The 23,010-nt window shown below is 40.9% G+C and overlaps 1 protein-coding gene across 2 annotated transcripts in view; it reads right to left on the reverse strand.

Annotated features, from left to right (window-relative positions):
- LOC124550870 overlaps positions 1 to 23,010 on the reverse strand; it is a 163,834-nt gene that overhangs the window by 30,479 nt on the left and 110,345 nt on the right. For both annotated transcript variants that reach the window (XM_047125618.1, XM_047125617.1), the window contains exon 15: positions 4,363 to 4,549. In XM_047125618.1, coding sequence (XP_046981574.1) covers positions 4,363 to 4,549 — 187 coding nt within the window. The remainder of the gene's footprint in view (positions 1 to 4,362; positions 4,550 to 23,010) is intronic.

Raw genomic sequence — 23,010 nt, forward strand, 5'->3', positions numbered from 1 at the left:
CTGCCAGAAACTGACAACTTACAAATTACACTTTACATAATAAAAAACCATGGTATTTTGTATTATTTTCTGTCTGTGCATTTCTTCACTTTTTCCTGATGATGGTTTTCATTTTCTGCAGCTAAATATCATTACAATTAAACAAATTTCAACCTGCACACTCTAATAACAAATCCCTGTATTTCAGTGTGTCAATGTAAGTGATAAACAGGTTCTTCGGTCACCTAATCTTCGCTCTCTTCTTCTACTAAACCCATTTTGTTCATTAGAAGGTGTATTCGAAAGGTATCAAATCTCTGACTGGCAGAAAACGATTCATAGATCTGGAAGTAGAGAATAGCAATTCTTTTTGAAGTAGTCTCTTCAGTATTTCCCCCACTGTCAGAAGCACTTCTGGAACGCATCTTTTGGAACAAGGAGCAGCTGGGACATCGTATTCCACAAGAGGTCTTCTGTCAATTCAAATTGTGCTCCTTTCGGGGGCATTTTCGGCTTGGGAAATAGTAAAAAATAACACAGAGTCATGCTAGGGCAGTAAGAAGCCTGAACAGCCACAGGGATGATGTGTCCAGTGAGGGAAGTTGGGCCGGGACGTGCAGAAAGGGCAGGAGCATCAGCGTAATTGAGCTGTCAAGTTTTTTCTGCCTCCAGATCCGGTCATTTGTGCCGCACAGTGTGACGAGTGTCACGCAGGACCACCCAATAGTATTTCTTTGTGATGCTTTGCCCTCGTGGTGCATACTCACAAAGCATCACGTCACAATAGTCGGAGAAAATAGTCTATGTGCAGCTGATACTGCTGTGGACCGGCAGTCCTTTTCTTGGCCTCGGGTATGTTGGACGTTCCTAATGCGAGTACTCGTTTCATCACATCTGACCAGGTGCTCAGAAAGTTAAGGTTATTGTTTGAATTGTCCATCACATCCCGTGCGGTTTTCAGATAGCATTTCTTCTGCTCCACAGTCAGCAGTTTCGGTACTAATTTCACAGACTCTCCCCTCGTGCACAAATCATCATCAAAACTGAAGGTGCCGATCCATTCACAAGTTCTGGTACTGTGATATGGACAGTTTTTCGTGATGAAAGTCTGCATTTGCTCAATGACATGTCATTTTGGTTCGCCGAAGGTCAATCTGAATGCAATTTGTCATCCGCTGACGAGCAGGCTTGAAGTGGCCGTATCACTCCTTTGTGATTAATTTGCTTGTGCCACTGTCCCAGAAATCTTGTCTCGTATTGCTGAGCTATTTGCAGAATTTGATGTAATATCGCTGTTCAGTCTGTTCTGTCACTTTACATCTTACTGGAATCTGATGAGAGCTCGCTACACATCTCCACTCCTACACTGACTGCCAGCGAATAACGTCTTCTGCCAGAAGGAAAAAGCTACAGACAGTGGACGAGTGTCCCCCACCACATCTCCACTGAAGAAAGCTCCTCTCCTCTGTCATTTCTCATGGGAAAGAAGAAAGTTCAAAACTTTTTGAACATTCAGTGTGTATTCGTATCACTTAATTGTTCAAATCTCAGTCCAAAGGTACCAATAAATAAACCACTTTAATTGTTTTCATTGTTGGCTCAGGGTTTCGCGTAGCTGTTGGCTTGCTCCTTGTAGTTAAAGCTGAGTCAGAACACTTAATGAGAGTTGGCACCCAATGTAACATCTGACATATTTACCTTTTTCTTTTAATCATCTCATCTTAGTTGATTCTCTGGAGGAAGAGGTCCTGCTAATCAGTGCCTCTAAAAGCCTGTGTGTAGGTGAGGAAAGGCTTGAATTCTTCATGTTCTGCAGCTGTTACTGTAGCAAAACAAAATAACTTCTACTCATATCATGAGAAAGCATGTCCAATACAGTAGTCTCAATTGTCTGATCTTTGGTTATGTGACCTTCTGTGTTATCCAACCCTTTCACCGCGCCGACCGTGCACCAGCCGACGACAGATCAGTGACTAATGTGTTGTTTGTTGATACTCAGTTCATTGTTGCCGTCTGCTACTCCTCACTCCTCAGTGCTAACTTAGATCTGTAGTGTAGTGGATGTGTTGCACTTTGTTTATTGTAAAAATTTGGGGTGATGGCTTCAAAATGGAAAAAGGTGGTTGTTTCAATGGAAGAAAAACTTAAAGCTTTAAAAATAATAGACAATGGTGAAAGTTTATTAAAAGTGGCGCAAGATTATAACGTCCGGAAAACAACAGTTGGAGACTGGAAAAGGAACCGCAATGAAGTTAAGAAGTGGTGTTCTCAGCGAGCAACCTCGGCTGTTTCAGAAGATCGGAAAACCATAAAAAAATGTGATTATGAAAAAGTTAGTGAAGCTTTGTTCCTATGGTTTGCTCAACTTGGTGATAAAGCTGTACCCATGTCGGGACCTATTTTGCAGGAAAAAGCCTTAAAATTTCGTAATGAACTAAACGAAGGTGAACCTGATATCACGGTTAGTGTAGGTTGGCTCGATAGATGGAAGAAAAGATACGGAATTCAGCAATTTAATGTTTGTGGTGAAAAGCTTTCAGCAAATTTTGAAGCTGTTCAATTGTTTAGGAATAAACTTCACAAGGTATTGGAGAAAGAAAACTTAACAGGCAATCAAATTTTTAACTGCGACGAGACTGATTTCAATTACAAAATGTTACCGGAAAAAACATTAGCATCAAAGGCCGAAAAGGCACCGCCAGGCTTGGATGAGCTCAGACTTTTTTAAAGAATGGTTTTTTAATGAGTTCGTGCCACAAACTGAAAAGTTTTTGAAAGCCAACAACTTGCCCCACAAAGCACTGTTGCTTCTAGACAATGCCACTTGTCATCTTAATGAAGATGAACTTCAAGATCAAGATATAAAGACCATGTTTTTGCCTCCAAATGTCACATCCTTATGTCAGCCTATGGACCAAGGAACCTTAGAGACACTGAAGAGAAACTACCGCAGAAACTTGCTTTCCTCTTTAATTAATGCTATGAACAAGGAAGAAGACATGGTAGAGCAGTTGTGCTGTGTTAATTTGAAAGATGTAGCTTATGACATGGCCCAATCTTGGGAGAGTGTTGGAGCAAATACAGTTGCAAAATCCTGGAAAATTTTGCTACAGGAAAATTCTCCAGATGATGAAAATCTAAAGCAGCAGACCGAACCAGAAAATACTACTCTGTTTTCATTTTTATGAAAAGTTCCCGGATGTGCTGACACCACAGAAGATGACATAAATGAATGGATTGTCCAAGATGAAGAATTTGAAGTGACAGATGAGGAAATAGTCAACATGGTAAACGAAAAAGAAGAAGACGAAGAAGCGGATGTAGTGGAGGAAAGTGCACCCAAGATTTCTCACAACAAAGGACGTAAGGCCTTAGAAACTGCTTTAAAATATGTAGAGCAACTGGAGGAAACATCATCTACCGAGGTTTTACTTCTTAAGAGACTACGTGATTTAGCAGAAAAAAAAGTGAACAGCAGGCAAACAAAAGACAATTACTAACTTCTTCACACAGTAAAAATCTGATCAGTCTAATTTTATTTGTATTGTATTATATGTTTAACTCATTTGGCCTACTTTAGTTTAATTTTTGTGTTTTTTTGTATTATTTTCGGTGTTATCTGACCTTCCCGCTTATCCGACCTTGCTGCGGCTGGTTTAGGTCGGATAATCTAGACTCTACTGTACTTTCCTTTTATAAACATATATTTCCTTGAATTGTTGTAGAGATCATTAGTGTGTTTTGTGAATTTGAGTAGAACACAACTTTACATATGCCTCAAAGGCTCAACATAACCATTAAGATTACAATATATTTCATTTGTCACAAAACCATCTTGTCTTTTGTTTTCATTCTTGGAGTGTGTTGTTGTCCTTTGAATGGCAAGCCATTGCCAAACCACGATGCCAAAATGTAAAAGGGCCTGCCCACAGCTGGTGAAGCCATTTTCTTCTCACCACAAGCTGTCATTTTCTCGTATTCCATGCCTCCCGTATAATATCGCACTTATAAAAACAAACGCCAGCGCAGAGTACACGTTACACAACTTACTTCCTACTCACTCGCATCTTTCCTTGTACTACACAAAGAGTGTGAAATGTTATTTGTCTAAACGGTATCAAACACTACTCACTGACAGATGATTTCAACATATGGGTTATCAAAATTATTAATTTGTATTATAAACAAAAATTCTTTCTAATGATGACAGAATATTTCAGATTTCACTTTTTAAAAAAGATACTAAACCATGCACACATATTCTGTAAGCCAGATAATCTGCACTCCCATAATCGGCAGTTTGCAGCAAACTTTAAGAACAGCATTGGGCAGCTCTCGGAAAGAGAAAAATAGTGGTATACCAAGCTTCACAAGAAATATTACCCAATGCGTATCCGGATTCCAGGCAAGTCCGCAACCGGCGAGGAAGCCGGGCCAGCCGAAGGTGTGGGGTGTCAGGTGGTGCGAACCGGACCAGTGTGCTACCACGACGCCCAGGGAGCCAGTCGACACGGCTGCGCGTGCTGCCCGGTACGTGTTGCACACTGCCGCCTCCGGACAACCCGCCAGACTGCAACGTCGTCACATTTCGGTAAAGGTATAGCACAACGAAACACGAGAATTTTCTTTGAATGACATAGGACAGTGGGAAGTCTACAATATTTGATACGATAGCCAGTGACTCACAGACTCTCACAATACAGTGTGACGGATACTGTAGTCACTTTAAGACCCACGTTTTGGCAAATAACAGCTGCAGTAAAGATGTAAACCAAATTTGTAGTTTTGTGTTCCTGTCTCTACAATTAGAACAGACATTCTCGTTTCACACTTATACAGTTCTCACATACAATGAGGATAATAAAACAAATACCAAAGATGCAGGAATTGCCGCCCACTCACGAACCCCTGGACATTTTCAGGTTACTTGACTCAGCTGATGCACAAGTTACTGCACTACTTTGTCACTCTGGGATCTGGTGATATTTGAAAAATACTTTAATTCTACATGTTCTCTCTGTTGAAAGGGGAGGTTCTGTTCAGTTTTAAAATATCCCACACAATGTAACAATATTATGAAAGGTTAACTGCTACTCACCATACAGTGGAGCTACTGAGTCAGAGATAGGCACATCAAAAAGACTGTCAGAAAGCGAGCTTTTGGCCAACGAGGCCTTTGTTGAAAAGTGTACACACACACACAGGGCCATAGTTACTGTCTCCTGAAGCCAGGCAGTAGCTTCAGCAGCCAGAGACTCTGGCCGCCCGCGCGCATGCATGTGTGTGTGTGTGTGTGTGTGTGTGTGTGTGTGTGTGTGTGTGTGTGTGTGTGGCGGGGGTGGGGGGTGAGGTGGGGGATGGCACACATGTGTGTGTTGTCTATTTTCCACAAAGGCCTTGTTGGCCAAAAGCTCACTTTCTGACAGTCCTTTTGCTGTGCCTGTCTGTGACTCAGCATCTCCACTACATGGTGAGTAGCCACTACCCTTTTCACAATTTTTTTTACTTTCCATTCTGGATTTTCCATTGTTTGATATCCCAGACATTGATATCAAACCTAAAACGTCCCAAAATTCTGTACAACATTTCAGCAAAGTAGTATACAGCAGCTTCAAATGTAAGAGATTCTTCTTCGTGCAATGAGAACCGATGAAGAGAAGGTTTACATTATTTAATGATCTGGTAGACCAAAGAAAATCTATCCCTGATAGCAGCTCACCTACAAAGAGATAATACAACAGTGTGGTCACTTTAGGACTTGGATAAAGGCTAAGTAAGTTATTTTATCCACAAGGAACTGCAAGAGTATTCCAGTTAACAATTATTTGGAGGGTGGTGCAACTGTATATCTTATATCTTAGAATTGATAAATCATGTAAAGGAAACTTCCAGCTAATAGAGAAGAAATTACTGCAACAGTGTGGCCAAAACATAAAGACAAAAAAGACAAAGAACGCAAAATTTGTAAAGAAGTCTCTGTGCCGTCTGACGATCAGCTTAGGCACAAAAGCAATTATTGTTCATTCAAAAAAGTGGCTGTTTGCAATTTTTTTCCTTCACTGATATTTTATAAATAAGTGTCATAATAGAAAAATCAATATTTGATGTCTTCTGCAAAACGAGCAGCTACCCTTATTTTTATATATATATATATATAGAGAAATCCCTCGTTCCACTATATTTATAATTGTTCTCATATTTCACAAACTGCTTTTCATCAGTTCGTATCTGACTAGTTTTTACCTTCCCTTTCTTTGCTACAGTTGTCCTAATGCGACTACTTGATTTTGAAATTATTTTTAGCACCAACATAAACACAAATTTACTTGCCCTTTCCACACAACACTCATGTGGATGCTTTTATTTCTATCAATATTTGTTCTAGAAATTAACTGTTCTTCAGTGCTAACCTCAGGAGACTTCCCAAAGTGTTTTTCCACTTCCACTGCCATAGGCACAGAGTTTTACCTCCTTAACCCTCCCTGAAGCTGTCGACTAGTTACCACAAGAGCCATAATGTGGTGTTATCGGCAGTGTACATCAAACATTGACTTTTAGGCACAGTTCCCAATGAGTCAATGTGATATGCGATACAACATGTTGCCATAAAGGTTGTGTGACAAGACACTTATCTGTGCGACACTCGTGTTGTCTCCCCATTTCCGAGGGATGGGAGCAGGGAGTCGGGAGACAGACTGGATGTTAGTATGTTCTTTCTGCCCCTTTCTAATTGCTCGATAGGTGAACATGCAGCTTACAGCTGACAAGGATGAAGAAAAGTTGACATGAACATTTGCAAAAGATGCCTTGACGCAGAGATGCAACAGCAGCAAAAAATTATGTTCAAGAGGAAAAAAGGCAACATAATATTTTCTGTATGAGAGAAAGCCTCAGAGAGGACAAAAAGAAGATATGAAGGAACTCTGTATTCCTGTGGTGTTCACAGATGCACTCAGGTGATTGCATTCAATATGGATTGACAGTGAGACGGAAATAGTATCAGTTCCTCGAATGCGAATTCTCTCTCACAATAACCAAATGATTACTACAAGTCCCACTGCCTACGAAAGAAAATTCTGTGGCACACCAGGAATCTACTCCATACCTTAGCTTTTCCCCAAACACAACTTATTGTACGAAAAACTTAACAGTTAGCCAGGTAGTGTCATCTAAAGGATCATTTGTTTTTCCCACAAAATCCACAAGCATATCGCACAGGAATGTGTGTGTGTGTGTGTGTGTGTGTGTGTGTGTGTGTGTGTGTGTGTGTGTGTTAAACACAGGTCTATAATCTTGTGCTGTCTGCACTTGCTGTAGCTCACAAACCTGTAAGAACAAAAAAATTAAAGAGTACAAATGTCAATCAAGTTTCAAGATATTTTAAACAACAAAACCCAGAAGAAAAAATGCCAGTTCCAGTTATAAAATTTATTGTTTACAATTTGCTTCAACCTTAGGCCTATAAAGCGAAAAGAGAAGGCCCGACCACCAAGAGAGAACAGAATATACATGGTCAGATTCCCACTCTGACCAGATGAGAGTGACACACTTAAAATTTTGCTATTGGAACAGACATTCTTGCTTCAGACTCGCATATACAATGAAGATACTATGACAACATAGTGTAGGAAAAGCATCACAGGCACAGGAATTGCCTTCGACTCCTGCACCCCTCGGCATTTCCACTTTACTCTAGTCAGCTAGAACTAGTCACAAGCTCATTCTCTACCTGTGACCCTGTAATCAGCCGACATTTTGAAAACAATTTAACCGTACAAGTCTCTGCAGTTGCAAACTGGGAAGAAATTCCCCCAGCTGTTAACAGAGAAAATTCAGTGTGTGTGTGTGTGTGTGTGTGTGTGTGTGTGTAATGGGCACTCTATGATGGGGTTATCTGTGTTTAAAAGGAAAGAATGTCGATGAACTCACTAAAATTGTTGCACACAGTAGGATGAAACCTACAAAACAACACTTATGCGCCCACTCCCACCTCACTTGCATTCACTCACTCAATCAGTATTCCACACGCGTTATGACAGTGGAATACCAACGATCAAAACGCAACTAAAGCGATAGAGCAGCTAAAACAACAGCACAGGCTAATCTGACCAGCTGGCCACTTATAAAAAACTGGGTGAGCCAGTCACATTGGCAACACATTATGACTATCTCCCTAAAATCTTGAGAAAAATGTTGGACGATTCACAAAAGTGTAAAATTCCAACCATATTTGTTAGAAAGTCATTTAGAATTGGTGACAGATCTCTTGGTAAATCTCTGGTCTGAAAATGAAACACAGTCTAATAAAATGTGGTCCACAGGGATCTGTATGCCACACGCACCATGCATCGGAGGGTCCTCGCGCCAGAGAAGAAGCCCGTGTCGTAGGGCTGTGGCCTATGTGAAGACGAGTAAGAAGGACCTCATGCTGTCGACGTGGCTGCAGGTAGGTATGCTACGGCCGTGTTGAGGGCTTCGCTAGATGAAGCTTACTGTCTGTCACTTCCAGCCATTTATCCTTCCATCGACACAAGACTGTATCTCAACAGCGAGATGATAGCATGTGGGGGGATGGCACACTGAATGAACTGAGGATCGTGGCATGCCTCCTTGGCTGCTACATTCTCCCTTTCGTTCGCCATAATATCCATTTGTCCTGACACCCAGCAGAAAGGTATCTTCTTCCCTGACTGTTTTAGTTAGAAGAGGGTGTCCTGGATATTCTGGACTACATTATTTGCTAGATACAAGCACTGCAGAGGATAAAGGGCACTCAGGGAATCGGAACAGACAAGTAATTTAGTACACGAATCACGTCTCATCTGCTCCAATGCCCACAAGATTGCATGTAATTTTGTGTCAAAGACAGTAAAGTCTTCACACCTGCACCTTCCAGCCAACAACAAGTAATCAACTTTCTGCAAGACGGCCATCGTCAGAGAGAGTGACAGTGACCAGAGGCTAGTTCCCATTCCTTCTATATTTTGGAAAGAGAGGCACAGCTGTGTTATTCTGGCATCACAGTGTGGAGAGATATCAGGTACGACTTCACATTCGGATGGCATAGTGTGACGTACTGGTCACAAATATCCTCTATCCTCACATCATATCTGTCATACAACAACAGTGTGCGCCATTTTTCAACAGGACAACGCGCATCAGCACACGGCGAGTGTCACTATGAACCGTCTGTGTGAGGTCGAAGAACTCCTGTGGCCAGTAAGATTTCCAGAACTCTACCCGACCAAACATATGTGGGACCAGCTGGAACATAAGACTCCATCACAGTGCCAGTATATCGAGGACCAGTGGGAAGTTTACAATATTTGATACGATAGCCAGTCACTCACAGACTCTCACATTACAATGTGACGGATACTGTAGTCCCTTTAAGACCCACTTTCCCACGTTTTGGCAAATAACAGCTGCAGTAAAGATGTAAACCAAATTTGTAGTTTTGTGTTCCTGTCTCTACAATTAGAACAGACATTCTCGTTTCACACTTATACGGTTCTCACATACAATGAGGATAATAAAACAAATACCAAAGATGCAGGAATTGCCGCCCACTCATGAACCCCTGGACATTTTCAGGTTACTTGACTCAGCTGATGCACAAGTTACTGCACTACTTTGTCACTCTGGGATCTGGTGATATTTGAAAAATACTTTAATTCTACATGTTCTCTCTGTTGAAAGGGGAGGTTCTGTTCAGTTTTAAAATATCCCACACAATGTAACAATATTACGAAAGGATAACTGCTACTCACCACACAGTGGAGCTACTGAGTCAGAGATAGGCACACAGGGTGTATACGTGGACAAAGAAAAAAAATTCCCGGATTTTTATTGGATTTCCCAGTTAAAAATACACTTTCTCCCGGGTGAAAATACACTTATTCCGTGTTAAGTGACAGTATACTCTTCTCGGTACTGTAAAACTCATCAATTCTTTGAATGTTTATGTTTATATATACCGACGTTTTGAAAGACCTTTAATGTGCAGCAACATGTATGCTGCATATTTCCGTATTACAAAGGTATAAAGTTGAATTCCACCAAACACCACATGTCACTTTCTGAAGCATTGAACTCGAGATTGCGAGGTGCTTTTGTAAGCCAGTCATAGCTCATTGTCACATGATCTCGCCAGCTGATGACAGCACGGACACATGATGTAGTAGGCCAATAGCAAGATCTCTCTTTAAGTAGCGCAAACACACAAATAAGAAAAGTTAATGGTTTAAATTAATATACATAGCATTCACATATAATATTGGTCTCTAATATTAATAAGCTGGAAGAGAAGCTAAGCGTCCACATATAATGTTGATCTTTTTGCGCGTGTTACATTTTAACATTAATCATATAAATGTTCCAGTAAAATTTTTAATAGCAACGTAAATGAAACTTCCTGGCAGATTAAAACTGTGTGCCCGACCGAGACTCGAACTCGGGACCTTTGCCTTTCGCGGGCAAGTGCTCTACCATCTGAGCTACCGAAGCACGACTCACGCCCGGTACTCACAGCTTTACTTCTGCCAGTATCTCGTCTCCTACCTTCCACCTCCTTAATCTGCCAGGAAGTTTCATATCAGCGCACACTCCGCTGCAGAGTGAAAATCTCATTCTGGAGCAACGTAAATGTTTGATATTGTGGGCTCGAAATTCTTCTAAATGTTCGTCCTCAAAGAGCCGATTTTTAAATGAGAGTGAAACGTTTTGGGATTTAAGTAATTCATCGTACATTCTCGCACATAGTTCATCTTGCGTAAATGGAAATTTGGTTTGAATGTAACGCTTTTCCTACAACCATTCGCAATATTTTCCTGCGACTTGTTAGAAATAGGTTCGTTTCCAGTTGGAAGAGAGTGCCAGATAATAGGCGGCACCCCGCTTACGCAGCTATGATGACGCAGGAAGCCCATATGTTCGTATGTGTGAAACATTAAAAGATCTTAAATTATGCCATAAAAGAAACAAGACATCAGAGGATACTTCAAGAGCATCGGAATTTCACGAACCATGCGAAAATGCATAATTCGGCTTAAAATGCACATTCATATGTCCAGATTCGTATGTAAATTTTCTTGGAGTACCAGTACTGTATTTTCTCATGTTTGGTTCTTTATTATGGCATAATGCCATGCGTGCACTTGAAATGCAGCGAACAGTTGAAACTAGCCAATAGTGCGAAATTAAACACTTCGTTTCAAATAAAACAGAAAAGATTAATGAAAGCCAAATCTCTTTAGCAAACAGACAAAAATAACTTCATTGTTCTGCAAGGCGATTAATGCTTGACTGTCAGGAAGGTGGAAATAAAATCCAAAACTAATAACATATTTTAGACTTCTGTAATTATGCAAAAGTATTTTAATTCATTTGATAACTCCCAGCCGCAAAAATCCATTTGTTATCATTTAATGTGAGAGCAATAAAGTAAGAGGAAACAACAAAATCACTGAACATAAACACAGGTCACGTGGAGACGATCCATCTCCCTACCACAACTCAGACTGTTCTGGGCATCAGCGCAAGATTTACTATATTTCCGAACTGTGGCAATATTAAGTAGTGGCGCCCAGCCATACTTCTGTAACCAGAAGTGAAAGAAAGTACTCCTTAACACTCCCTGAAGCTGTCGACTAGTTACCACAAGGGCCACAATGTGGTGTTATCGGCAGTGTACATCAAACATTGACTTTTAGGCACAGTTCCCAATGAGTCAATGTGATATGCGATACAACACGTTGCCATTAAGGTTGTGTGACAAGACACTTATCTGTGCGACACTTGTGTTGTCTCCCCATTTCCGAGGGATCGGAGCAGGGAGTCGGGAGACAGACTGGGTGTTAATATTTTCTTTCTCCCCCTTCCTAATTGCTCGATAGATGAACACGCAACTTATAACTGACACAAGGATGAATGCCTAGACACAGCAAGACTACAGCAGCAAAAAATTATGTTTGAGAGGAAAAAAGGTAACATAATATTTTCTGTATGAGAGAAAGCCTCAGAGAGGACAAAAAGAAGCTACGAAGGAGCTCTGTACTCCTGTGGTGTTCACAGATGCACTCAGGCGATTGCACTCAATACGGATTGAAAATGAGACAGAAATAGTATCAATTCCTCGAATGCGAATTCTCTCTCACAATAATCAAATGATTACTACAAGTCCCACTACCCATTAAAAAAAACTCTGTGGCACATCAGGAATCTACTTCATACCTTAGCTTTTCCCCAAACACAACTTATTGTACAAGGAACTCAGCAGTTAGCCAGTGTATGGTCATCTAAAGGATCATTTATTTTTCCCACAAAATCCACAAGCATATCGCACAGGAGTTATTGTGTGTGAGTGTGTGTGTGTGTGTGTGTGTGTGTGTGTGTGTGTGTGTGTGTGTGTGTGTTTTTAAACACAAGTTTATAATCTTGTGCTGTCTGCACTTGATGCATCTCACAAACTTGTAATAACAAAAAAATAAGAAGCACAGATTTCAATCAACTTTCAGGATATTGAAAACAACAAAACCCAGAGGAAAAAATGTCAGTTACAGTTATTAAATTTATTGTTTACAATCTGCTTCATCATAAAGCTTATATAATGAAAAGAGAAGGCCTGACCACCAACAGAGAACAGTATATACATGGTCAGATTATCACTCTGACAAGATGAGAGTGACACACTTAAAATTTTGCAATCAGAACAGACATTCTTGCTTCAAACTCACATATACACTGAAGATACTAAGAAAATACAGTGTAGGCAAAGCATCACAGGCACAGGAATTCCCTTCGACTCCTGCACCCCTCGGCATTTCCACTTTACTCTCGTCAGCTACAACTGGTCACACGCTCATTCTCTACCTGTGACCCTGTAATCAGCCGACATTTTAAAAACAATTTAACTGTACAAGTCTCTTATATAAAAGACAAGATTTCCATCTGTTTTAAAATATTCCAGACTATTGTAAACAAAGCTTTTAAACCTAATTATGAAACACCTAGTAGTTCACTGGCTGGCTACATACATACACATAGTGTAAGTGTAGTGACATTAATTCACTCACACGAAGAACTGCAATCTCTGCAGCTGATACCTTGCTTTAGAAAAATTATGAAGATTTCTAATAACTACCATATAAGAACAACCAAATAGCTGTACGAACTGCTACAAGTAATAGGATGCTCTGCACGACAGGGTACAGAATTTGGCAAAATTATATTTTGCGATATTTCCCACAAGCATTAAATCTAAAAAAAATTCTGTATAATATCATTGATTCTCAGATTACTTGTACATTTTCCCTTCTTAACTATTACTACGTTAGGCAATACAGTTTTCTTTAGGCAACTGTTTTCTCTACTTGGAAAGAACATAAATGTGCCAGTGAATTGAAGTTATTTTTGCTCGTGCATTTATAGATGACAATCAACAACCCCCCTCCCCCTTTACACACACACACACACACACACACACACACACACACACACACAGAGTCACATACCCATTCTGGGCTTTGTATTATCTCATCTGAGGTTCTGCTCAGGCAACATATAGCAGGCAGGGTTTGTCAGTGGAAATTGTAATGTGACAGTAACTGCTGCATGGAGCCACCTGCACCATTGCCAGAGAAGAGGCAGCAGGGGTCTTGAGGCACAACCTCCAGGACCACATTACATATAGGAATAGGCTGAAAAAGGCAGTTAAGAACAGTGTAGTTTGGGAACTATTTGATTTGGTGGTATGAAATAAATAAAAGAGTGAAACCCTTCATCTGACCATCTTATTAATTAAAACATAAGATTTCAAAATTATATATAAGGGCAGTTGCAAACTGGGAAGAAATTCCCCCAGAATGGTGTATGTATAGTCTGCTGTTCGAAGACTCTCAGAGAAAATTCAGTGTGTGTGTGTGTGTGTGTGTGTGTGTGTGTGTGTGTGTAATGAGCATTCTATGACGAGATTACAATGTACGGACATATTTTAAAAGGAATGAATGTGGATGATCTCACTAAAACTGTTGCACACAGTGAGGATGAAACCTACAAAACAACACTTATGCACTCACTCCTGCCTCACTCGCATTCACTCACTGAATCACTATTCCACACACGTTACGACAGTCGAATACCAACGATCAAAACACAACTAAAGCGATAGAGCAGCTAAAACAACAGCACAGGCAAATTTGACCAGCTGGCTACTTATAAAAAACTGGGTGAGCCAGTCACATTGGCAACACATTAAGACAATCTCCCTAAAATCTTGAGAAAAATGTTGGACGATTCATAAAACTGTAAAATTCTAACCACATTTGTTAGAAAGTCATTTAAAATAGGTGACAGATCTCTTGGTAAATCTCAGGTCTGAAAATGAAACTAAGTCTAATAAAATGTGGTCCAGAGGGATCTGTATGCCACACGTACCACGCATCGGAGGGTCCTCGTGCCGGAGAAGAAACCGTGTTGTAGGGCTGTGGTCTATGTGAAGACGAGTAAGAAGGACCTCATGCTGTCGACGTGGCTACAAGAAGGTATGCTACGGCCGTGTTGAGGGCTTCACTAGATGAAGCTTACTGTCTGTCACTTCCAGCCACTTATCCTTCCATTGACGCAAGACTATATCTCAACAGCGGGATGATAGCATGCGGGGGATGGCACACTGAATGAACTGAGGATTATGACATGCCTCCTTGGCTGCTACATTCTCCCTTTCATTCCCCATAATATCCATTCGTCCTGGCACCCACCAGAAAGTCATCTAATTCCTCGGCTGTTTTGGTTAGAAGTGGGTGTCCTGGATATTCCAGACTACATTATCTGCTAGGTACAAGCACTGTAGAGGATAAAGGGCATTCGGAGAATCGGAACAGACATGTAATTTAGTACACGAATCATATCTCATCTACTCCAATGACCACAAGATTGCATGTAATTTCATGTTGAAGACAGTAAAGTCTTTAGTTAGTCAGACATTAGAACATAAACAGGGAAAACAACAGAACAACCAATGGTGTCCCCCTGTTTCAACTCATCTGTAAAGGTGGCTGTAAAGTTGTGGTGCTCAGTTAAAATGTCCTTAAATAATGTATTACAAACACATGCAGGACTGCAACTGTTCCGTATGACTAAAATTACTCTGTGCCTCTGTAATAACCAGGATGGCTGTGCAAACCCTGGATTGGGGGTTGTACTTGCTCCACACCACGTGATTCCAGCACATGCTGCATGCAGAGACAATTCAAATTAAAGCACTTCCAAATGTCACAGCAATAAGTTTCTGTTTCCTTTTTTCAAGTTTTAAGAGACTATTTCACTTTCCCCCTTGGCTGTTTTGCAATCAGTGTCCCTTATACCACACAATCATCTTATTTCGGCGCTGTGCGATTTTCGAGAGCTACTCCTATCATCTTAATTTACACAAATGTTTGTCTGTCATATTGATACATACCCGGGAAGGGGGGTAGGGGACACTCAGAACAGGCGGTCGATGTCAGTGTTACATCATACACGTGCAACTTGTAAGTAACTAGAGTTGCTTTTCCCTGTGACTGATAGAATGGCCACTAAGAGCGCATTAGTTTCAAATGTGTTTAGTGTCGTTTCAGGTTCGGCAGAATATATAACAGACATAACCAGTGTCAGACGCAAGTGGTAACTGTGAAGACACGGAGATGCTACATACCTACATACTCACGAGAGATCGTGTTATCGGCACCTGACCGTTTGAAACGGGCCTCATTGTAGGTCTCCGTATGTTCTGCTGGTCAAGTTGTACAGTATCAAGACTTGTGGGACATTCGAATGTGGCAGTGGCCCGATGTCAGATTCGATAGGAACGCGAGGGCAAGCATACTCGTTGTCAACATTCAGGTTGACCGCATCTGACCACCACAAAGTAGGACTGCAGTATTCGCACCGAGCACATCGTAACACATTCACATCTGCACCTTCGACCTGACAACAGGTAATAAACCTTCTGCAACACTCTCATCTCATCCTACCAGCAGACGGATTAGCTAATATTGTCTGGTGCAGAAGCTGCCGTTAACACCACAACATGCACGGCCGCATTTGGACTGGTGCCGTGACCGGAAGTGTGGAGTGCCGAGCGATGGTGTCACACAGTGTTCAGTGACTAATCGCAACGGCCATCGTAAAAGAGAGTGACAGTGACCAGAGGGTAGTTCCCATTCCTTCTATGTTTTGGAAAGAGAGGCACAGCTGTGGTACTCTGGCATCACAGTGTGGAGTGATATCAGGTACGACTTCACATTCAGATGGCACAACAGTACGTCACGAATATCCTCTATCCTCATATGCTATCTGCCATACAAAAATAGTGTGCTGTTCTTCAACAGGACAACGCGCATCAAGACACGGCGAGTGTCACTACGAACCGCCTGCGTGAGGTAGAAGAACTGCTGTGGCCAGTAAGATTTCCAGAATTCTACCCAACAGAACGAGTGTGGGACCAGCTTTTGGCAACGAGGTCTCTGCTGAAAAGTACACACACACACACACACACACACACACACACACACACACACACACACAAAAAAAATCGCGCACGGATGCAAGGCCACATCCGTTGGCTGCTGAAGCCGAGCAGCAACTTCAGCAGCCAGAGACTGTGGTCGCGCGCGCGTGCGCTCGTGTGTGTGTGTGTGTGTGTGTGTGTGTGTGTGTGTGTGTGTGTGATGGGGAGTGGTGGTGGTGGTGAGGGGGCACGGGTGTAAGTGCTTGTTGTCTATTTTCCACAAAGGTCTTGTCGGCTAAAAGCTCACTTTCTGACAGTCCTTTTGCTGTGCCTGTCTGTGACTCAGCATCTCCACTACATGGTGAGTAGCCACTACCCTTTTCATAATTTTTTTATTTTCCATCCTGGATTTTCCATTGTTTGATATCTCAGACATTGATACCAAAACTAGAACGTCCCAAAATTCTGTGCAACATTTCAGCGAAGTACTATACTGCAGCTTCAAATGTAAGAGATTCTTCATCGTGCAATGAGAACCAATGAAGATAAGGTGTACAGTATTTGATGATCTGGTAGACCAAAGAAAATCTATCACTGACAGTAGCTCCCCTACAAAGAGAGAATACAACAGCGTGGTCACTTTAGGACTTGGATAAAGGCTAAATAACTTATTTTATCTATAATAATCTGAACACCATATTCTATGTAAAGTGCAACCACAGGGAACTGCAAGAGTATTCCAGTTACCAGTTATTTGGAGGGTGAGGAGGGGGGCAGGGGGTGGGTGGGGGGCTACTGAATATCTTAGAATTGATAAATCATGTAAAGGAAACTTCCAGCTAATAGAGAAGAAATTACTGCAACAGTGTGGCCAAAACATAAAGACAAAAAAGACAAAGAACGCAAAATTTGTAAAGAAGTATCTGTGCCACCTCACTATCAGCTTAGGCACAAAAGTAGTTATTGTTCATTCAAAAAAGTGGCTGTTTGCAACTTTTTTCCTTCACTGATATTTTATAAATAAGTGTCATAATAGAGAAATCAATATTTGATGTCTTCTGCAAAACGAGCAGCTACCCTTATTTTTATATATATAGAGAAATCCCTCGTTCCACTATGTTTATAATTGTTCTCATATTTCACAGACTGCTTTTCATTAGTTCGTATCTGACTAGTTTTTACCTTCCCTTTCTTTGCTACAGTTGTCCTAATGCGACTACTTGATTTTGAAATTATTTTTAGCACCAACATAAACACAAATTTACTTGCCCTTTCCGCACAACACTCACGTGGATGCTTTTAATGCTATCAAGATTTGTTCCAGAAATTAATTGTTCTTCAGTGCTAAGCTCAGGAGATTTTCCAAAGTGGTTTCCCACATCCACTGCCATAGGCACAGAGCTTTACCTCCTTAACCACCCCTGAAGCTGTCGACTAGTTACCACAAGGGCCACAATGTGGTGTTAGCGGCAGTGTACATCAAACATTGACTTTTGGGCACAATTCCCAATGATTCAATGTGATATGCGATACAACACGTTGCCATAAAGGTCGTGTGACAAGACACTTATCTGTGCGACACTCGTGTTCCCATTGCCGATGGAAGGGGATGAGAACAGGGAGTTGGGGGACAGACTGGGTGTTAATGTAGTTATTTTTCCCCCTTCCTAACTGCTCGATAGATGAACACACAGCTTACAACTGACACAAGGATGAAGAAAAGTTGACGTGAACATTTGCAAAAGATGCCTCGACGCAGAGATGCAACAGCAGCAAAAAATTATGTTCAAGAGGAAAAAAGGTAACATAATATTTTCTGTACGAGGGGAAGCCTCCGAGAGGATGAAAAAAACTAGGAACTCTGTACTTTTGTGGTGTTCACAGATGCACTCAGGCGATTGCACTCAATACGGATTGACAGTGAGACAGAAATAGTATCAATTCCTCGAATGCAAATTCTCTCTCACAATAACCAAATGATTACTACAAGTCCCACTGCCTAGGAAAAAAAACTCTGTGGCACATCAGGAATCTACTCCATACCTTAGCTCCTCCCCAAACACAACTTATTGTATGAAAAACTTAACAGTTAGCCAGTGTAGGGTCACCTAAGGATCATTTGTTTCTCCCACAAAATCCACAAGCATATCACACATAAATGTGTGTGTGTGTGTGTGTGTGTGTGTGTGTGTGTGTGTGTGTGTGTGTGTGTGTGTGTGTGTGTGTTTTAAACACAGGTCTATAATCTTGTGCTGTCTGCACTTGCTGCATCTCACAAACCTGTAATAACAAAAAAATTAAGAAGCACAAATTTCAATCAACTTTCAGGATATTTAAAACAACAAAATCCAGAAGAAAAAATGTCAGTTCCAGTTATAATACTTATTGTTTACAATTTGCTTCAAGCTTTGGCTTATAAAACGAAAATAGAAGGCCTGACAAGCAACAGAGAACAGTATATACATTGTCAGATTGTCACTCTGACAAGATGAAAGTGACACACTTAAAATTTTGCTTCAAACTCACATATACACTGAAGATACTAAGAAAATACAGTGTAGGAAAAGCATCACAGGCACAGGAATTCCCTTCGACTCCTGCGCCCCTCGGCATTTCCACTTTACTCTAGTCAGCTACAACTGGTCACACGCTCATTCTCTACCTGTGACCCTGTAATCAGCCGACATTTTAAAAACAATTTAACTGTACAAGTCTCTTATATAAAAGACAAGATTTCCATCTGTTTTAAAATATTCCAGACTATTGTAAACAAAGCATTTAAACCTAATTATGAAACACCTAGTAGTTCACCGGCTGGCTACATACATACACGTAGTGTAAGTGTAGTGACATTAATTCACTCACACGAAGAACTGCGATCTCTGCAGCTGATACCTTGCTTGAGAAAAATTATGAAGATTTCTAATAAGTATCATATAAGAACAACCAAAAAGCTGTAGGAACTACTACAAGAAATAGGATGCTCTGCTCGACAGGGTAAGGAATTTGGCAAAAGACGAGTAAGGAGGACCTCGTGCTGTCAACGCGGCTGCAAGAAGGTATGCTATGGCTGTGCTGAGGGCTTCACTAGATGAAGCTTACTGTCTGTCACTTCCAGCCATTTATCCTTCCATTGACACAAGACTGTATCTCAACAGCGAGATGATAGCATGTGGGGGGATGGCACACTGAATGAACTGAGGATTGTGGCATGTCTCCTTGGCTGCTACATTCTCCCTTTCCTTCCCCATAATATCCATTTGTCCTGGCAACCAGCAGAAAGGCATCTTCTTCCCTGACTGTTTTGGTTAGAAGTGGGTGTCCTGGATATTCCAGACTACATTATCTGCTAGGTACAAGCACTGTAGAGGATAAAGGGCACTCAGAGAATATGAACAGACAAGGAATTTAGTTCACGAATCACGTCTCATCTGCTCCAATGCCCACAAGATTGGATGTAATTTCGTGTCAAAGACAGTAAAGTAAAGTCTTCACATCTGCACCTTCCAGCCAACAACAAGTAATCAACTTTCTGCAACAGACTTCCAGCAGACAGACCAGTAATATTGTCTGGTGCAGAGGCTGCCGTTAACACCGCAACATGCACGGCTGCATTTGGACTGGTGCCGTGACCAGAAGTGTGGAGTGCCGAGCGATGGTGTCGCACCGTGTTCAGTGACTAATCGCAGATCTGCACTAACCCAGACGGCCATCGTCAGAGAGAGTGACAGTGACCAGAGGGTAGTTCCCATTCCTTCTATGTTTTGGAAAGAGAGGCACAGCTGTGTTACTCTGGCATCACAGTGTGGAGAGATATCAGGTATGACTTCACATTCGGATGGCACAACTGTACGTCACGAATATCCTCTATCCTCATATGCTATCTGTCATACAACAACAGAATGTGCCGTTTTTCAACAGGACAACGCGCACCAGCACACTACGAACCGTCTGTGTGAGGTCGAAGAACTCCTGTGGCCAGTAAGATTTCCAGAATTGTACTCGATAGAATGTGTGTGGGACCAGCTCGAACATAAGACTCCATCACAGTGCCAGTATATCGAGGACCAGTTACGACAACAGTGGGGCAGCTTGCCTCGGGAATGATGCAAAATCTTTAAGACATCCTTCAGATCAGAAGGAGTGCACGAGTCTGAGCCACAGCGGGTGTAATGTCACACTGATAACTGGCTCATACTGCCAAGTCCTTTGTGAATTTCACCAGGTAGTCTATGTAGGCACTGTCGTAGAAGATGCAGACAAAAATGAGGTTCTGTACCTGTCGAGAATTTAAAATGACATTACTTCCAAAGTGCCATAAGTATGAAAACATAAAAACTCGTAATATATTGCACAGTACATTCTTCTACATAGGCTGATATGACACAGTCCACTCTAAAGTGAACAGTTATTCAAAGGTACACTGACAGGCAGTCACCACTGCCGGCTGATTTCACCTATTGAGATATGCAGAGGTGCTGTGCCACACTATTATGCATCTTTTGTCAGCACATTTAACATGTCTCTTGCCTTGCACAGGCTTCCATCATTTCATATAGTAAGTCATTCTGTAAAAATGAGATCCAAGCATTAATAACAAATATTTCAAGTGGCGAAATTTAAAAGTTTCACAAGCTCGATAAAGCTGTCAGCTGTCATAAAATTGCGAACTATCTGATCACTTATTTGCTATGACTATATTGCTCCATTTCATCAAATACTTGGTTGAAATTATGCAAAATCCTCATGCTATGTAATTATGTTTGTTCAATATACTTTACTGCTCTCGTTTAGCATGTGTGTTTACGTCCATTTCCCTGTGTGCATCTGTAACACACGGTTTCTTGCTTGTATGTCGTATTTTTAGGGCTTCACCAGCCTCTGAAGTAGCATGGGCAGCCTCTTTCTAATGTTTTGCCACTGTGGGATCACTGCTTCCAGTCAATCTAGTGGGCTCTATATAAAATTTCCATCACAGTTAATTTTCCAGATCCTGAACCAACTGAACCTCTTGTCAAGTCCTGCCACCTACAAAATTAACTGTGAAACATGCTAGAAATTTTTTAGAGGTCAGACAGCATGTAATTTGAACACCAGACTTGATGAGGATGACAGAGGCTGACAGAGCAATAATCCCACAATGGCCACACATTAAAAAGGACTGCCCAGGCTGTATCACAGGCCAGCAAAGCCTTAGAAATTTACATAAAATCAAGAAACCAAGAGTTATGGATGCACTTGAAGAGATGGAAACAGACAAGCATGCTAAAAGAAAGTATACAATATACTGAATGAACAAACAGAATTATGTAACATGAAGTTTTTACAGAATTTCAACCAAATACTTGACGAACTGGAGCAGTACAAGCATAGAAAGTAAATGGCCAGATAGTATACAATTACAAGTGTTTTATTAAGCTACAGCTTACAACTTCTTCAAGTTTGTGAAAGTTTTAAAATTCCGTGCTTGAAATATTTGTTTTTAATGGTTTGACCTCATTTTTAAAGAGTGACATATTATATGAAATGATGGAAGTCCAAACGTATGTCTGTGTAAGTGAAACTAAACACTTATAAGATCTTAATGTTAAATGTGTCAACCAAAGATGTATTACGGCGGGGCGCGAAGCCCAGCAGACATTGATAGGTGCCATCAGCTGGGCAGTGGTGACTGTTGGAATATCTTTAATAGCTGCTCACTGTAGACTGGACAGTGTCTAACCATCGAATGTAGAGCAATGTGCTGTGTGGTATTGAGCCACAGCACATCATATCATGCCTATGTTGAGTAAGGGATGTAACAGACAGAAGTAGTTAAAACATATTTTGGAAACAAAACTGTAGTTATTGTGATTATTACAACTATCATTAATAATTGTTAATTTGTTTATTAATGTGAATGGAAAGTAAGATTTTAAACAAATATTGTTAAGTCTATTAAATGAGCACTCATTAGTGTCAGAATTGTGGTTGTTCAGAGAAACTATACTCTGAGGAGAATTTTGAAATGTAGAACTAGCCATTTCATGCGATTGGGAAAACAAGAAACATTTTACAATAATTCTGTTATTTAAGGAGGGAGATTTTTGATATTTGTGGAGTTACTAAATTTATTCATTTAGTAAATTGTTCATAAAAGCTGTTAAGCTGTGATTGATCAAATGCAAAAGATGTGGGACTGCATGGTTTAATACTAGTACCAGATTGACCATGATGTATATCAGTCAATTAGAGGACAGTAGGTCTGCATGTATTTTATGGGCTAAAGAATTGCTTTGTTTAGTCCAAAGGATTCAGTTCAGAGCTCCACCATCATTATGTTCTGATGCAGATATAAGGAACTCTGAATAGATGTGTTAATTTCGTGGAACAATGATTAAAACTTGACCTTTGAGTGCAGCATAGTGGACCTGAATGTGTGAGAAAAACAAAATCACAAAACTCCAATTTTAATATGTAAACTGTGACCAAAATTTGCATGGCATATTATTCAAGCTGTGACAGCAACCTGAACATTTGTGGTGGTCAAACTGTGTAATATTTGA

The sequence above is a fragment of the Schistocerca americana genome, chromosome 9 (assembly GCF_021461395.2).
Source record: "Schistocerca americana isolate TAMUIC-IGC-003095 chromosome 9, iqSchAmer2.1, whole genome shotgun sequence".
Taxonomy (NCBI): Eukaryota; Metazoa; Arthropoda; class Insecta; order Orthoptera; family Acrididae; genus Schistocerca; species Schistocerca americana.